This window comes from Megalops cyprinoides, chromosome 1 (assembly GCF_013368585.1).
Source record: "Megalops cyprinoides isolate fMegCyp1 chromosome 1, fMegCyp1.pri, whole genome shotgun sequence".
Lineage (NCBI taxonomy): Eukaryota > Metazoa > Chordata > Actinopteri > Elopiformes > Megalopidae > Megalops > Megalops cyprinoides.
The window spans coordinates 19,611,693-19,628,401 of NC_050583.1; the positions used below are offsets into that span (position 1 = coordinate 19,611,693).

Consider the following 16,709-nt stretch of genomic DNA (forward strand, 5'->3'; position numbering starts at 1 on the left):
CTGAGCCTGTAGCCTGTGTTCCTTTTTAATGCTGGCAAAAAGCAGTTGGCAGATCCTCGCAGTTAGCAAGTCTTGCACTTTCAAAATGGCTATGCATCATTCCCTCCCCGTCCTCTCTTGACTTGTGTATAAATCAAAAAAGAATGCTATTTATTTAAACCTCACTAATTTATGCATTAACTTATTTAAAGGGAAAATGTGAACGAATAGGGAGCATGGTTTAAATTGTGTGACTTATATACTGTGCATATAATTGGATTTTAATAAACTGAATTTGTGTGAAGTGTTGTCATGTGTTAATTTTATTTTTTCATCCCTGGTGACACATCCACTTGAGATTCCATTGTACTTCAACAATAAAGCTGACTTCATTCTGGTACCAGTAGTTAAGATTTGAACATGATTTTGAGCATCATATAAAAAGCCTTGACGAGGCGGTTCACCAGAACTCCCTTCTCTCATTCTAGTATTCAAAAATTTTCTACAGCCCATGCTGAAGAAGGGCTTGTGCAAATACTGTGTCCCAAACTCTTCAGTCCAAAGTCCAATGACCAGCGTTTCAAGGTCCAGAGTGTGCTTTTATGGTTTTGACATGGCTCAGTCAAAGCATCATGCAGAATGACCATGCTGATATTTGCACTGTAAAGGTGTGATCAGCACTACAGACATGAATGGAATCTCTAAAAGGAAAGGTATACTGCGGGCACTAAAGAGCCGTGGTAACTCTGCACCACATGTTTATACTCAGGAAGTTAAGTTTCACTTACAGTATGTATTGACCTCTATGTATGCCACAGCCTTCACACTAAAGGAAAAGGGGAGGACCACAGTGAGAGTCTGCTTTCAAACATAGCGATACCAATGCTGCTGCATTGGTTGGCCGATGCTGTCAGGGCGGACAGAGTGTCACGCTCACTCCTTCGCCGATCCAGCAGGCGGGGAACAGCTCCTCAGAGAAGGCATAGTGAAAGGCGTGCAGACGAGCCTGGCCGTCCCCGTAGTAGGTCAGAGTCCCAGCCTCGTAGTCCAGTAGCATCCCGATACGGTGCTGCTGTGGCTGTCCCGGCACAGACTCCTTCCTGCCGTTGTGCCAGGCGCTGAGCTGCCTCTCGTCCAGCTGCAGGCTCCAGGACAGCTCGTTCATGCCCACCATGCAGCGCTTGCCCTTCTCCTTGCGTGGGATCCCTTGATAGGTCACCCCCAGGTAGGCCCAGGGCTTGGACACCTCCACCTCCCAGTAGTGCTGGCCGTGAGTAAAGCCTTGGAAGCACAGCACCTGCCAGGTGGTGTCGAATCGCGCCTCGTGGGCGGGGACTCTGCGCGGCCCTGTGGTGAGGTGCTCCGCCCGCTGGTTTCCCTGAGACAGCTGCAGGTGAGCGTTGGCTGTGCGTGGGTCAAAGGTGAGGGCACAGTGAACTGTAGGGAGAGAAGAATACAAGAAGAATACAAGAAAAATGCAACATTGCTACTCATGCTACAGATTCAAATGTTGAGCAATTTTACAATGTTTCACAATTTAACTAAATTATGCAGGACTGTGTGTGATTGATGAATGACAGCAGCAGATGGCCAAAGAAAAAGTGGGCTATGAATTCATTAAAGGAATAAACAACTACTGCTGGGTGGGCCTCTATATTCTTGTAGAATGTGGATAAAGGGATATATTGGTCTGCTATGTTTGCAAACCTTATTCATAAAAGATCCACATGAAATGTTTTTTATGCTAGAAATCCACGCATTACTTTATCGGCAAAATTTTGTTATTCCAGTATAAACAGATACAGCTTGCTCTTTCAAAACACAGTCTGTTGTGTGTATGATTATGGTGTAGGGTTACATACTGGGTTATATTGAATGCTGGATCAATATTACTATTCAGCTTCTGTGGAGAACTTAACCATATAACTGTATAACTGATGCTTCACTCAATACAAAATAAATAGCTATATAATACTGAATATTTATTTGCTTTAAATCAGCTACTTCATTATACTGCATCCATCCCATAATGTGCATTATGTATTAAAACAACACCTACATGCACTGAGGCCCTCCCTGTCAGCTGGGTAACAAGGGGTGGCAGGGCTTGGGACTACCGCCAACACAGGACGCTTATCCTGGGGAGAACCTAGAATAGAGAGCCAGAGTGAGAGCATGACAGAAAGAAAAGAATTAGACTGGAAAATTGGGTAGAGAAAGAGTTATGTAATGGATATCTCACAGATGCACTGAAGCCTCTAAACGAGAAACCACGGTTTGACACATTCTGCGATTATGCACCTTGTTTGTCCTGCCCAACTGCTGCATTTATTGCCTTCTCCAAGTCCTCTGACACCAGCTTGGAGATTCGAGACAAGACATCAGTGACTACAGTCAGTTTGTCCTGAAGGTTTGTGGTGACACTCGGAGAGATTTCTTTCATCTGCGGGACCTCAACTAACCTTGATTCCTGCAGAGCACAGACAGGTACATTTCAGATTCTCATTTGCTGTGGACATCTGTCTCCACTTACTTCGATGGGAGAGCTCTCCTGCACCACCAGCCCTGCTAACCTGAATAAACTCGATGTCAGGCATGGCTTGCAGAGCAGCGATCTGTCCCTGCGTCTCCCTCAGCTTCTGGGCTCTGTCCTGCAGAGTGCTGAGGCGGGTTTCGGCCTGAGTGAGAGCAGTGTGCCGCTCTTGCTCTATGAAACTCAGGGTGGACTCCTGCTTCTCCACCAGCAGCTTCATCAGGTGGGAAAACTTTGCGTTCACCCACTGGGACGTCTGCTGCAGCGACACCTGGAAGGAAAGAGAGGGATGATGGAGGAGGACAGACTGCATGAACGGGAGTGGCAGGAGATCTTGGAGGATCGCTTTTCACCTTCACTTTTGAAAGTGAACATTCTGTTAACGTTAGATTAAATTTTACAAATAGGTGGCGTTTGATTTGTGTCTTTTTTGCTTAATGGTGCTGTTTGCCCAAGATCAAAGTAAAACGTGAAAAGGGTACTACAAGTTTTTCCGTATTTATTTCTTATTATACATCCTTACACTGATAGAAGAACAAAAATGACTACAGCATGCCTGAACACCAGTGCGACTGGTTCCCAAGCAATTTCATTTTGAATATTGTAGCTCTGAAACAACGCTATTCTGAATATCTCACTGTGGGTCAGTCAGCAGCTGTGTTCAGTGTGATTATGTGTATGGTGTCAGCTGTCAGCCATGTCCTACACTAGATTCAGTACTCCAAGCCATTTTCCCTACATTGATGGAGGCAAAAAAAGCTAATTGGTTTTCTAACACTTGTTCTGATACACAACTGTAAAAGACCCCAATCCAACATTACAACTTTACCCTTGCTTTTGCAATATTCTCTGTCAGCTCTGTGATGCTTTTCTCGGTATCCTCCACATGCTTCTCCAACTCTCCACTCTTATTCCTCAGTCCTTCCTGCCAAACACATCAGATAAAAATCATACGGCATCCTAATTCAGATCATGCTTGCTGCAAGTTCCATTCAGTGGCAAAGCCTGAACATAATATGACTGAATGATGTCCCTTCTGCAACTATACAAAGCACAAATGACAATAATTCTACAGCAATGCAGTACTTGCCTCTCGTTTTTCCCTTTCATCCTTCATCAGAACTTTTTCATGGTTGTTACACTCCCTGATAGCACACTCATAGCACACACAACGGTTGTCCTTCCTGCAGTAGATGACAAGAGGCTTCATGTGTCGGTCACAAAGAGCCTCTGGCAGGACAGTGGTGTTGACCTGCCTAGTTACTGGGACAGCACCTCTGATCTCTACACAATGGGGTGCCGTCTCTGTCAGAAGACACAGGGACACATTTCGTTTAAGGGCAGGTCTTGGGTTGAATGTCTCATTGCATATTGGACATTGTATATCCATGCCGCCTTCAGTCTTCGTGTCCCAGTGAAGAGTGATACAGTCCTGGCAGAAAGTGTGACCGCATGGGATAGTAACCGGAACCTTGAACCGCTCCAAGCAGATGACACAGCACAGGTTTGAAGACTCCATACCTCAGTCTGATCTGCTACGGTACTCCCTGACCTAAGCAACTGGAAACAATGTTAACACAAACGTTACAATATACTGTTTCAGTGGCTGTCAGCCAAAACCCCACAACAACAATCACAGCACTGTACATTGAGATGTTGTTTTGAAGAGGAACTCTAGATTTTTCCTGAAAAAGGTAACTAGCTAAGTGCCTAAGTCTTCAATGTTCCAACTGAAATGTTCAGATTTAGTGGATACTGAGCATAGGCTCTGTAACATCTTGGTAGATTATAAGAAAAAAGGCAATAGGCTAAATAAATGATACGGCTAACACATGAATGTAAAATACTGAAGGGCCGACCGACGTTGCAATTGACCGTTCATTTTTTAGAGAGAAAAATGATACAAGAAATGTTACCAGTGTTTCATTCAATCGACAGGTCAGCCACGAGGGGTTCCACTGCTAGCAAGCCAGCTAACTAGCAAGCGACGCATCACCATCAGCAGTCAACTTTTAATTTATTTTCTTTAAAAACAAAATTGAAATGGACAATGCATATATTCGGAAACATTAGCCTTGCTAATGTGTTAGCTCGCTAACGTTAAAACAGCAGGAGGCGTCCCTCAAAGCATGACCAATGCCGATAGTTCGTCTCGTCCATTATTCATACAAGTTTGGAGACAGGATGCTGATTCTAGTAGACATCACTTGCTATACCTGAAAGAAGCTGTTGTGGATCCTATGAGGTAATTCTTCTTTCCCGGAACCGAGTATTGCCAGACTACTGTTGTAGCTATTTGGCTTGAGATGACGGACTACACCCAAATGTGTTACGTAATACTCACCCATTGAACTCCTGCGGCACTGTGCGCATTTCGTCACACATCGGGGTACTTATTCATTCAAAATGGCGTGGCGCATGGTATGGGAAGGTGCGCTACGGGCAGGGGCGGATTTAGGGGTCAGTCATGTCAGGGGATTTGGAACTGCAGGTAAACAGCCGTTACAGAAAATGAGCTAAATCGTCAACATTATAGAAATCCTTGGTATTTGTCTGAATGAAAAAGTGTGTTAATTATTAGGACCGCATCCATCCCACAACACTTAGCTAGCTAGCAGATCATGACACACTGGTGTTTATGGTGTGGTGAGTTCAGCAATGATCTAAGTTGTATCCGTTGCTTATCACCCAGTGGTTCGCTACGTTGCTTTGTTTTTCATTTTCAAGTGCTGATATCTTCTTATACCCGGGAGCAGTAATGTATTGTGGTGAAGTGGAGCTACATGTAATTACAAGGATGCAGGGTCGTTGCTGCCTGTCTGCTTACAACTGCCTAGCATGGGTTACATCAAATTCCAGAATGTCAGATCCAGTTAATCTGTGATTGCACGCTGGAAAACAACTGAATTTCATGGGACTTCGCTCCATCAGTTTATTTTGAAACCCATCGTCATTGATGGCTTAGATGCTACACGGGCGTATTGCGTTGAGCATGTACGTTTTCTGGCTAGGTATTTTCTCTAAATTGTTTTATGTTTGTCTTTGTGTGTGATTCTTGTTGTAGCTACTTTATGTCGCCGGACTGCCCCATTGGGTCCAATGCCAAATCAAGACATTGATTATAAGAACTTGGAGTCACTGGAGAAATATCGCAGTTACACACGCTATCTAAAGGAAGTTGAGAAGGCCAACAACAAGACGCCCTGGTGGAAGACATACAGACAGTACCTTGACAAGGAAAATGGTGAGAATGGTAAGAATTTAACTTTTTTTGCTCTTCTAACATCTGCTGTGTGTGCTTGGAAAAAGCAGACTGAATCAGACTACATAGCTAATTTATGTATTCACACTTCTTTTTGTCTCTCTGAGGTGGAGAGTTTTCTAGGCCTTGAAACCGTAAACATGTAGACACTGCTTTCCTTAAGATAATATCAGTTGGCTCCATAAAGGATTGTTTTTTTGCTTACATCCAGTACAGAATACATTTACTAATTTTATTTAGCTGAGTCTTTCCCCTAGTTGGATATACCACAGTGTTTTCTGCATCGCAGTACTCTGCATCCCATATGTTTTGGTCACTGTGGCAGCCATTAATGGACCTTCTTGCCTTGCAACTCTTCCTATGGTGAAGATCTTCAGCTGGTTAACATCGGGCTACCCCACGACCAACCCTCCCGCATGGAAGAGGCAAGGGAAAGGAAGAGGCTAACGAAGGAGAATCGAAAGAACCCAGAGCTGGAGAGGGCCATGCGCTTGCAAACCTGTATGTCTGCAGCCCATGACTACACAGTCATACATTTCCTGGCACACCTTCCCATTGCTATCCATTTAGCACTCTTTAAGACATGTACAAAATGTTAGTTTAACGCACTCGTTATCTCTACCATCTAGCGTGTACCTTGTCTGGCCAACCATTGAAACATGGTCATGCAATGCTTCTAACATTGACTCCTTACGGGTTTTTATACCATTAGTATGGTATCAGTGTATTCTTACTGAAAATTGTTTGCGTGCGTTTCAGTTCGTATCCCTCTGGACCGGGTAAAGGCAGAGTGGGAAAGGACTAGTGGGCCTTATCACCTGCACAGGCTGGCCAATCATTTTGGCATCTACAAGGACCTCTTCCCAGGGGCCTACTTCATACCAAGAGTCATGCTGCGCATTGGGTACGGTGATGATGCCGGTGGACAAGTACATTACGGGAATCATGTTACACCCTCACAGGTGAGGTCTAAGAAGACATCCAAAGGTCTTCGCTTCTTGTTTGGACATCTCTTCCTCTGACCGAGGGCATCTGTTATTTTGACACTGGAAGTTAATCAGCTGTGTCTCATGCCCCCTCTGTTGTGCTTGGTCTCAGGCTCTGTCTGCTCCTCGTGTGAGCTTTGAAGCAGAGGAGGGCTCACTCTGGACCCTGCTGCTCACCAGCCCAGGTAATGGGAGAGGCTGCTTCATCTTGAATAACTTAATTTTTACATCACAGGAATGTCAGTGATGCCAACTTAATTACGTAGGGCACAGCAAGTCTTGAAGTAGCACATGCTCAGTTTGTCTCAAGTGCAAGACAAGTGAAGTTGATCAGTCTTTACATTAACCCTGATATGGGCACTTGTACATTCCGTTTTGCATTTTGTACACAAAAGAACATTTTAGCAAAGACTTTCAGTGTGCATATTTATTAGACTTACGTGTTTCCAGAAATTTCCACAAGAGGGCGCTGTATCCCACCTAATGAGAAGTTTCCTTTTGGTAGCAAAAGCACATGGTAACACGTTCCTCCTTGTGTCTAAAGATGCAGCATAGAAGCATGAGTAGACCAAAGCCCTGTTTGGCGTTAGTGTATATTTACTATGCCACATCTCATGACTATTATAGCTGTAAAGGTGATATATGCATCTCAACTACCCTACATTCACGGGGGGGGGGGGGGGGGGGGGCTTCTGCAGTGTTTATGAATGTTGTATTTTAACTTGCTAGAGTGCATTCTGCGTATAACAGTGGCATCTGATTGGTTTGGTTTTTACAAGTGGTTGATTCCTGAAAGCGGACTTCCAAACAAAGGTGTTAAATGAACATTTATATGGTAAACAATGGTTTTTCCTCTTAATCTATTTGAAAAATGTCCTTACTTGAATTATGCAAACATGGGATGCAATATATTTTACAGACTCATTTATTGAATATTGCTGATGTTGTGTGAGCTATATCAAAGTCCAGGTCCTTATATAACTGAAGACATAAACAATTTTATGACAGCTTCTTGGTAGTATTCTAGACAGTGTAGGTTATGCAATACCAGATTTCCTGGATGAATTCCTTTCATTGCTCTGAGGACTACTACAAAAATCAAAGGAAGATTTTATTTTATGTCAAAATCTTATGTATATGGTGCTTTGATGATTAGTGCAAGATAAGAAATGTGCTGTACTCAAATTCACATAGCTTTTTACTGTGTTACATGTTGTATCTTAGCCTAAATGTATTCTCCTAAGTTGATTGTCTGTCTGATTCTTACAGGCAAAGTTTTTAAATGGCATTAGTTTGAGTCTGTCAGAGTTGGGTTAATCATTTTATGCGATTGATTCTTATTACATAGTTTTTTCTTAGATGCTCTCAGATGCTCTTATTCAGAGTGACTTATGTCAGTACTTTCAGTATTTCACTGTATATATTTCGCTGTTTATTACAAGCAGAGCGCATTGAGTTGTGACTGGTGGTATTTGTATTGCAATTTTTACTTATTTTTTCCCCCATATTCTCATATTTACAAAACATTTTCTTTCTATGACAGATGAGCATCTGCTGGACAGTGAAGGGGAGTATGTGCATTGGCTGGTGTGAGTATTCTGATGGGTGGAGGATACAGCCTGTCTTTCTGTTGACTGCTTCGGGCGTGGAAAATCGTATTTGCACCGGTAGTATTGTTATGAAGTAGGTCTCCATTAAGAGTAATTAATTCATTTGGGAGACACTCAAAATAGCTGACAAAAATTCCGTTCATTAGGGTTTGGCTAGTAGCCATATGGGTACTGAATCATCAGATTCATTGCTGAAAGATAACGTCATTGTGGAACACAGTGCTACAAAGGGCATAAGTGCAGTCATAAACTGCATTGCCATAAACAACTACAATCTCCAGCCAGCAAGCCTTTACTGCCACAAGCGTTTATCAGCACAAAGTTGCTGCAAAAGCTTATAATGCCATCAGGCCTATACTTTCAATTCTTAAACTGCCATCAAGTTTTTTTCTCAATACGGCGTTTTGAGCCTGCGCTGAATGGATAAGTGATCCTGCTGTGCTTACTGTTTTTGGGAAACCCATTTCACCTCTTGGGGGCCAGAGTAAAGAAGGGGCACGATGGGGATTAGCAACTCTTCCATAAAGGGATGATAATGTGACCATAGGTGGTGGAGCTGAGTGGTCTGGAAGAAGTATAGGCTGTGATAATAGATTTTAAGTGTGACGTGCTATTCTTATTAATTTTGGTGAGATGGAAGTAGTCTTCAACTTTGTCACAACAGTCACAACAGGAAGCCAGTGGAAATAAATGAAGAAAGACATTACGGTATTTTGGCTGGCAGATCAGTTAAGCAGGATTCTGAATCAGATGGAGACGTCTGATGGTGCTTGCAGGGTGGCTAGCCAGAAGAGAATCACAGTAGTCCAGTCTGGAAAGCACGATGTGTATAGATCAAGAGTTGTACTGAGTCGGGAGTTCAAAATTGGTCAATTTGCAGATGTTATAGAGCAGGAATGTAAGTGTGTTTCCCTGATGTTCAGGCAATTTGTATTTTCCAGCACCGCCTCCAGTCTCTTGGCAGCCTGGGATGTCGACATGGCCACATTGCGGAAGGTTACACCTAGGCCCTCAGTCATGCACGATCCGTCCATTTAGTTTTACTTTTGGGCCAAATGGGGTAGCCAAATCTGTAATTGAAATCAGATGTTGGGATTACAGCGGATGTGATGCCTTTTTAATGATTACCCAACATTACTGGAAAAAATGCCTGTATTTGTTTGCTTGACCCTCTTTTTTTCGAAGCTGAGAAGGAAGCTATACCAGATACTTTTGGCCATATAGTGTATGTCGACACCTGACCATCACACCTATATGAGCTTATTGGACACCCCATTCCAAAAACGTGGGCAGTAATATGGAGTTGCAGCTGCTCGGCCATGGAAACCCATTTCATGAAGCTCCCGACGCACAGTTCATGTGCTGATGTTGCAGCCAGAGACAGTTTGGAACTCTGTAGTGAGTGATTCCGCAGACGGTAGGCGGTTCGCTTCAGTGCTTGGCGGCCCCGCTCTGTAAGTTTGTGTGGTCTACCGCTTTGTTGCTGAGCTGTTGCTTCTAGACGCTTCCACTTGACAATAATAGCACTTACAGTTGACCGGGGCAGATCTAGCAGGGCAGAAATTTTGCTAACTGACTTGTGGCAAAGATGGCATTCTATGAGATTGCCACATTCAAAGTCACTGAGCTCTCCAGTATGACCCATTCTACTTCCAAGGTTTGTCTATGGAGATTGCATGGCTATGTGCTTGATTTTATGCACCCGTTAACAATCATTGTGGCTGAAACACCTGAACTCAGTAATTAGGAGGGGTGTCCCCTAGGGCTGTATTGAAAAATTTGAAGCTTAGAAGCATCATTCATTGAATTAGCATTTGATTGTGAAATTAAGCATTCAATTATTAGGATGGGTGCTCAGTTGCAGTTTTAAGCTTATTGCTGCTGTAATACAAGAAATTTAGATGTTAAAGTGGCCTACGTGATATTATCATTTAACATAAACAATTTTGCCAATAAACTGTGGGGCGCCAAGTGTAACAGACCTTTTTTCGTAGACAGAATGACTTCTGTGTTACGAAACACATAAATTCATTTAGAAACCATGTCACACCGTAACACGTTTTGTCCACGAAAAACACAAATGCATTAGCAGTGTGTCCACGAAATATTGAAGAGAGAAAATACTTTTGTGCACAGAAAACAAAACTGATGATTCCTGTCGTGCACTGAATTGACCATTGTGCTTTTCATTTTGTGGACAAAAGTAATTCTGTCCACATAATAGATGTCCTAGGCCAGCATTTATGCTTTTGTGGTACGACATGCAGAATGCGTTATACTGTCATCATTCTGTGCCATCGAATGTTAATTTTGTCCACTGACTGAATTACTGATTACTGAAAGTATGATGTGCACGAATTTAGCATAATATATTCCGTGACTCCACAGTTACAGAAGGTATTCTGTCCACAAAAGCAAAGGCTGCTTGAACTTTCGTAGACAGCAGAGTTTTGCCTATGTACAAAAGTAATTATGTTCATAGGCTATATTACTGAAGGTATGATGTGCATGAAAGGGCTTTGGTCCAATACATTCCGTGAGTCAGCAGTTTACGGAATGAATTATGTGTCATGAAATTGCACAGGGATAATTCCGTACACTAAACCAAATGCTGGTTGAACTTTTGAAGACAGAATTGTTTGTTATATTCATTTGGTCACTTATGAAATGCCGAAACAACAGGCCAAAATGATGATGCCATGTCACAGGCATTCAAACCTTTGTTCAAAAAAGGTTGGGTAAAATTCAAATGGCAAAAAATGGCATTTGATACAGCCCTAGTGTCAACATACTTTTGGCCACATAGTGTATGAGATGCAAATGTTCACATAGGGTGACTGAGATTTGTTTGTTTTTTACGCCATGTTGGCTTTTGTTTTGGGATTGGCTGTAATATGCACTCAAAACCGTCTGCTTACAAGATGGTCCCAGAGTTTTACCAAAAACGGTTTCACATACTAAGCAGAAAATCTGGGCAGATGGATATCGAATGTCTGCTGAAAGGAACCCCATTTTGAACTGCTGTGCATGGCTAATCATATTGAGCAGGGCTTTAGAAAATTCTGACATTTTTTCTTTTGGGGGATTTTAAAGGTTGTGTAACACTGTGCGTAAGTAGTGCTGTTCGCTTTGGAGGCAGGTGGTTGCTGCAAATGATTATCAATGGATGCACAAAGCTACTCTTGATAAGGTGACACCTTTAAGCTACTGGTGAACGGATAGAATTATAGCTACGCCTGTGAGTCCTGTAATCCATGTTTTTGGCATAATATCCCCTTGGCAGAGTTGGCAGCATGTTGCCAGGAGTCCCCATGGGTCACTGCAAGGAAATGGGGCATATAAAAGCAGAGTGCTGGAAACTGCAGCGGTAAGACGTTACCCAAAACAAACCTGTTGCTTTAGTGAACAGTGTGGTTGAGTATTTTACCACTGGTGATGAGGCGTGACTGTCAACAAAACGGTTGTTTTGTTTCCATTAAATTTGGGAAATTCCTGTGCAGTGCGGACACTTGTGTGACCTTTTCTGTTAACAGGCGCTTTTGCTCTGCCTTGTCGAAGGCTCGTTCCCTGGCACAGGGTGTAGGTGGGACCTTTGTGTCAGTGCTATTGTGCGAACCTTTCTTCTTATAGAGTTACTCTGAACTTAAGAAATGACCTAGAGAGAAAGGTCTGTGCGACGGTGTTGGTGTCGCCTAGTCCTGTTGTAATTGTAATGTGCGGCACAGAGGCCTGCACGGTCCCACTTTCTTCATTAATTCACACACATGGGTTAAGTGCACAAATATCATCTGTTTCAGTCCTGAGGTTTGAATCAAGGAAGTACATTAGCATCTTGTTACCGGAACATACTGCACTGCTGTTTGTTGAGGCTCGGTAACGTGCCAGAGGTTTTTTTAGGTGTCATCAGGATGTGCTGGTGAGGAAATGGCAACTGATCATCCAGCTGATAAGGCAGGATGTTTCACTTCTGCGTAACTCAGACTAAATGCAAAGACCTGCTCATAAAGTACCCATGGCTGTATACCTCAGCATCAGAAAGACCCATGCCAAAGCACTGAAGCATTTCTGCTGACCAGACATGCACAAAGATGCTCTTGCATTTTGTGTGATTTGGTGTGCCGTGCCTGTTGTGTAGTCGGAAAACCTAACTACACAATTTCACCAGGTCCATTGATCTATCTACTTTTTAATCTATCTCGTTTCAGGAAGCTCACTGCCTGAAACTACACAGGGAAATGAGTGTTTTTATTGAAAGGGATATTTTTTGCCTAACATCCTGTGGCTGTTTTCCAGAAAGGAGAAACAAGCAGGATAAAATGTTCCGGATCACTCGTTGTGGCTCTAACAGAAGTCCAGTAAAACCAAGGGTCAAATTTCATCAAGCCCTTAGGAATCCTGGGGCTTGTACACAGCAGAGGATCCCTCTGGGTTGGATAGGCTATGTCTATGTTACACTATTACTGAAATCTTGCTTATGTGCTTTAGACTTTTGCGTACAGTGCTTCAGGAGGACTTGCTGTGCATAAAGGTTCAGAACCAAGAATCGGCTAATATTGCAGTTGTGCTACCCTGCACAACACATTACAGGGAAAGGACCTTAACATGACCCACTGTTGGTGCTGTCACTGTCAATCTGCATCGTGAACATGGAATTGGATTAAGGAGTATGGATCTGGGACTATGCAAGACTCCTTTGAAACTGCGTTGGATGTAGGAAAAGAATATGACTCGGCTTAAGTTATTTTTAAAGTTATTTTATTAAAGTTTCTCTGATTTAATGATGTGCACTGATTAAATGATTGATTAATTCGTTCATTATAATTCCAGAGGGAATATCCCAGGAAATGCAGTGCAGTCAGGAGAGGAGGTGTGCCACTACATACCACCATTCCCTGCCAAGGGTACAGGCTTCCACAGACTGGTCTTCATCCTATTTAAACAAGATGCACCTGTTGACTTTGAGCATGAACGTAGGCTCTCGCCCTGGTAAGTAGCCAACGCTGGAGAAATGACTCCTCGCTTCTCATGCACACTGGCCACATTCGAAAACCTTTGAATTGTTGAGGATGCTAAAAATTAAATGCAGATTCTACAAAGCCCCATTTTTCAAAATAATTACAATACTTTTGTGTTCTCCTTCCTCCTCCTCCCCTTTCCTGTTTTTGCCTGGTAAAAAGATGAAGGTATGATAAATCTCAGCTGTGGAAGAATCCATCAAGCAGGATAAAAAATAAGCTGTTACATGCTTGTAGTTTTTTTTAAAAATTATTTTCCCCAACAAGCCTCTGTGCACTAAAATGGAATAGATAATGACATGTTTCATTTTGATCAGCTACAGTCTGAAGCAGCGCACATTCAAGACAGTGGAGTTCTACAGGAAGCACCAGGACCTGATAACCCCTGCTGGCCTGGCTTTCTTCCAGTGTCAATGGGATGAGTCAGTGACTAACATCTTCCACAATCTGCTCAGTAAGTGTCCTGCCACAGCATCTTTAATAGGAAACACAGTTCATTGACACTGTCGTGGTATTAGGTCTAAGAGGCTTGGGCAGGAAGACAAAAACCAAAAAGCACAAAAGATGCGTGAGTGTCGGCTGAAGGCTGATGCATAGAGACCTACACATACAACGGCAGTAATTGACGCTGTCAGTTTTCTTATTATGTCAATTTACTCAAACAGAAATCTGTACACGAGTTGCTATGCTTATGTTGTGGGTAGATTACATTAGATGACTTTATATCCCCTGAATTAGGGCAGTCTTTCCATACCTAATACAGGAAATGAGAGAAATGCAGCAGGTAACAGTATAACAGGATAGCAGCACAGAGGATATGTACAACCCAAAAGCGCACTTTATACAGTAGGACAATGTTGAAAATGTCAAATAAGCCCTAGTATATTTCATTCAGAATCTTTATGTGGAAACTGGGAAGCTCTAAGTGAAGTGCCCTTTTATACAGTGCAGGCAGAGGTTCCTATGGCCTGGACGCAGTTTTATTACAAAAGGTTATATAGGGGCTACTCCAAATTATGATTGCTAATGTGGTCTTTACATCATACAGCCTTGACAATAAGATTGCAAATGAAAGCAAAAAAGAGTGAGAATTGAAAAACGCATAGATAAGCTTACAGGGGCCATTTCCCGAGATGGAGAAAGCACTTTCTGAAACAGGCCAGTGGCAGGAAATGACAGTCATAGTTACCAGTGCCCCTCCCTTCTCCTCAAACAGACATGAAAGAACCCGTGTTTGAGTTTGAGCGGCCTCCTGTGTATCACCCTCCTCAGAAGAAGTATCCCCATGGACAGCCCTTGCGCTACCTGGACAGGTACAGAGATGGACACAAGCCCACCTATGGCATCTACTGACCTCATTTCACCTCAGCTGAGCTGGGAGATGCAAACAGAGGTGGAGTTGTACAGTGTTTACATTATACTTGTTTCTAATAAATATGGATAATATTTGGACTCGTTCATGGCTTTTTCTTTTTCATACTCTCACAATCGCACCCTGAACATGTGATCCTTTTACTGTGGGTTTTACTACAATGGTGCAACATGCTACCAAGTTCTCAGAAAGGCTGCTAATCTCTTATGAAACCTGTTAATCCAGTTTTATTTTGTTGACACAAGAAAATAATCACTTATCTGGCTGTGATGGAAACTTGGCTAACTATATGTGTGGGTTTTGTTCCTTGTAATGCACAAGTGATTGGTGTCAAGTTTCAGTTAACCCTTAACCCAAGCACAAACAAAACACCCACACCCATTTCTACAGTTTAGTCTGTTTCAGAGTTTCAGGAGTATGAAAACCGATACCTTTGTCACATTTCATCCATATTTCAAAGAGAATCTTGTTTAGCGTTATATAATCCTTCAACCTCATAACTTCCAGATTTGAATGTCTGAATACTGAGAAGCCTTTCAATTATGTTAAGATGACCTGCCTTTTAATCACTTTGGAGAGGTTTGGCTTTGGTGGAAAAATTAATCTGTTGGAGAAGTTTACTGCATTCATCCACATTGGCCTCTGTCCATACAAACAGTTCCCCAGAGAATCTTCCTCTTTAGGGACCAGGCAGAACTGTCCTCTTTCACTTCATCTGTTTGATGTGGCCATAGATTCTCTTGCCATGACACATGTGGGATGGGTTGCTGGATTAGAGATGACTTTACTGCATGTATTATGGTCACTGTCTATCCATTCTTGAAAGCTCTGAGTGAATTTTAAGTTGAAAAATTTAATGACCCCTTTATCAAAGTTGCCTTTAAAAATTGCCACAGATTTCCTCAGTATGTGTGAGTCACATATTAAAATATTTTTGGTTATAAATTTGCTTGTCTTGTGTGTATCAACATTTAAAATGTTCTATCCAGCTGTAAACCCTCACTGGCTATATTAATCCTATTACAATCATTGTTAATGATCACATTTGCCACATTTTTCCAATGCAATTCCAAAAGCTTTTTATAAATTGATTTTTGGATGTACCAAGGACACATAGGGCTTGCCTGCAGAGACCTAAGAATCTTAATGTCATGGCATTGCTTCACTTTTGGTTCCATTTTTGGGTGGTTAATTTTCCACCTATCCTGCACTGCTGCTACAGATTCTCGAACCTCAGCCCTGGATTTTGGAATCAGTGTCATGACCTGCTGTATGGTGTCCCAACAAGACATTATTCTAAAAGCATGGTACAGCATGGTGACTACACTCAAAATTGAGATGCAATTTCAACACTATTGTGGTCAGTAATCAACATTGTTCTCTCTTGTCTCTCCTTTTAAACCTATACTACATTTCCCCAGCTATGGTCTGCAGTGATAAGGTTACTGTTCCATGAAAACAATTTTGTTTCCAAATTTGTTTTAATGCAAAATGAACTGTGGTTTCCAATGTATCTTCATGGTAAAATATTTTGTACATTTTTAGACTTTTTTCCCCATCTATGAGAATCCTTTCAACAAGGAAGAAGTTGGAAGCGTCAAAAATAATGAAATGGCACAAATCAAGGGCGGCTATAGGTGTTTCTGGAATCTAATAATAGGCCTTCTTGTGTGTCATGCTGTGCCATTTTTCTTTCCTAAATGCTGAAATTGTGCCCTGACCTGTGCACTCCAGTCATCATAATCCCACTTCCAAAGATATTCAGATTCCTTTTTGACAAGATTCTTGTTCTTTTTCTTGACTTCACAGGTAAAATTATTGGTTGGTTGACAGTGTTTTTCAGGATATAGAGCACTGAACCACCTTAGTCAGACATGTCTGTAGTAGCAAAGGTGTGTCAGGTCATTGATACAGGATTACTTGCCAACGTGCATCAGGTGAGTTTTGATGGA

The 16,709-nt window shown here is 42.3% G+C and overlaps 2 protein-coding genes across 2 annotated transcripts; one reads left to right on the top strand and one right to left on the bottom strand.

Moving 5' to 3' along the window:
- Nucleotides 1–22: 22 nt before the first annotated feature.
- trim65 (tripartite motif containing 65) lies at nt 23–4,805 on the bottom strand. Its single transcript, XM_036541716.1, has 7 exons — nt 4,729–4,805; nt 3,599–4,072; nt 3,342–3,433; nt 2,553–2,783; nt 2,281–2,449; nt 2,039–2,128; nt 23–1,416 (listed from the first exon to the last, which is right to left on the bottom strand). Exons 2-7 carry the CDS (start codon nt 4,029–4,031, stop codon nt 890–892), a joined length of 1,542 nt encoding a protein of 513 aa, XP_036397609.1. The 5' UTR covers nt 4,032–4,072; nt 4,729–4,805; the 3' UTR covers nt 23–889.
- A 105-nt stretch (nt 4,806–4,910) lies between these two features.
- Nucleotides 4,911–14,763, top strand: mrpl38 (mitochondrial ribosomal protein L38). Its single transcript, XM_036533464.1, has 9 exons — nt 4,911–5,003; nt 5,577–5,765; nt 6,144–6,275; nt 6,534–6,736; nt 6,873–6,945; nt 8,304–8,349; nt 13,198–13,356; nt 13,703–13,839; nt 14,602–14,763. The coding sequence occupies exons 1-9, from the start codon at nt 4,919–4,921 to the stop codon at nt 14,736–14,738; spliced, it is 1,161 nt and encodes a 386-aa protein (XP_036389357.1). The 5' UTR covers nt 4,911–4,918; the 3' UTR covers nt 14,739–14,763.
- The last annotated feature ends 1,946 nt before the right edge of the window (nt 14,764–16,709 follow it).

Bases quoted from the DNA above. Each gene is read 5' to 3' on its own strand.
- trim65 (XM_036541716.1), bottom strand. From the start codon at position 4,031: ATGGAGTCTTCAAACCTGTGCTGTGTCATCTGCTTGGAGCGGTTCAAG. The intron at 3,434-3,598 runs GTACTGCATTGC...TTTGGCAGGAAG, and splicing joins AAGGGAAAAACGAGAGGCAA to GACTGAGGAATAAGAGTGGA. The intron at 2,784-3,341 runs GTAAAGTTGTAA...CTTTCCTTCCAG, and splicing joins AGAATATTGCAAAAGCAAGG to GTGTCGCTGCAGCAGACGTC.
- mrpl38 (XM_036533464.1), top strand. From the start codon at position 4,919: ATGGCGTGGCGCATGGTATGGGAAGGTGCGCTACGGGCAGGGGCGGAT. The intron at 5,766-6,143 runs GTAAGAATTTAA...CCTATGGTGAAG, and splicing joins CAAGGAAAATGGTGAGAATG to ATCTTCAGCTGGTTAACATC. The intron at 13,840-14,601 runs GTAAGTGTCCTG...CTCCTCAAACAG, and splicing joins CATCTTCCACAATCTGCTCA to ACATGAAAGAACCCGTGTTT.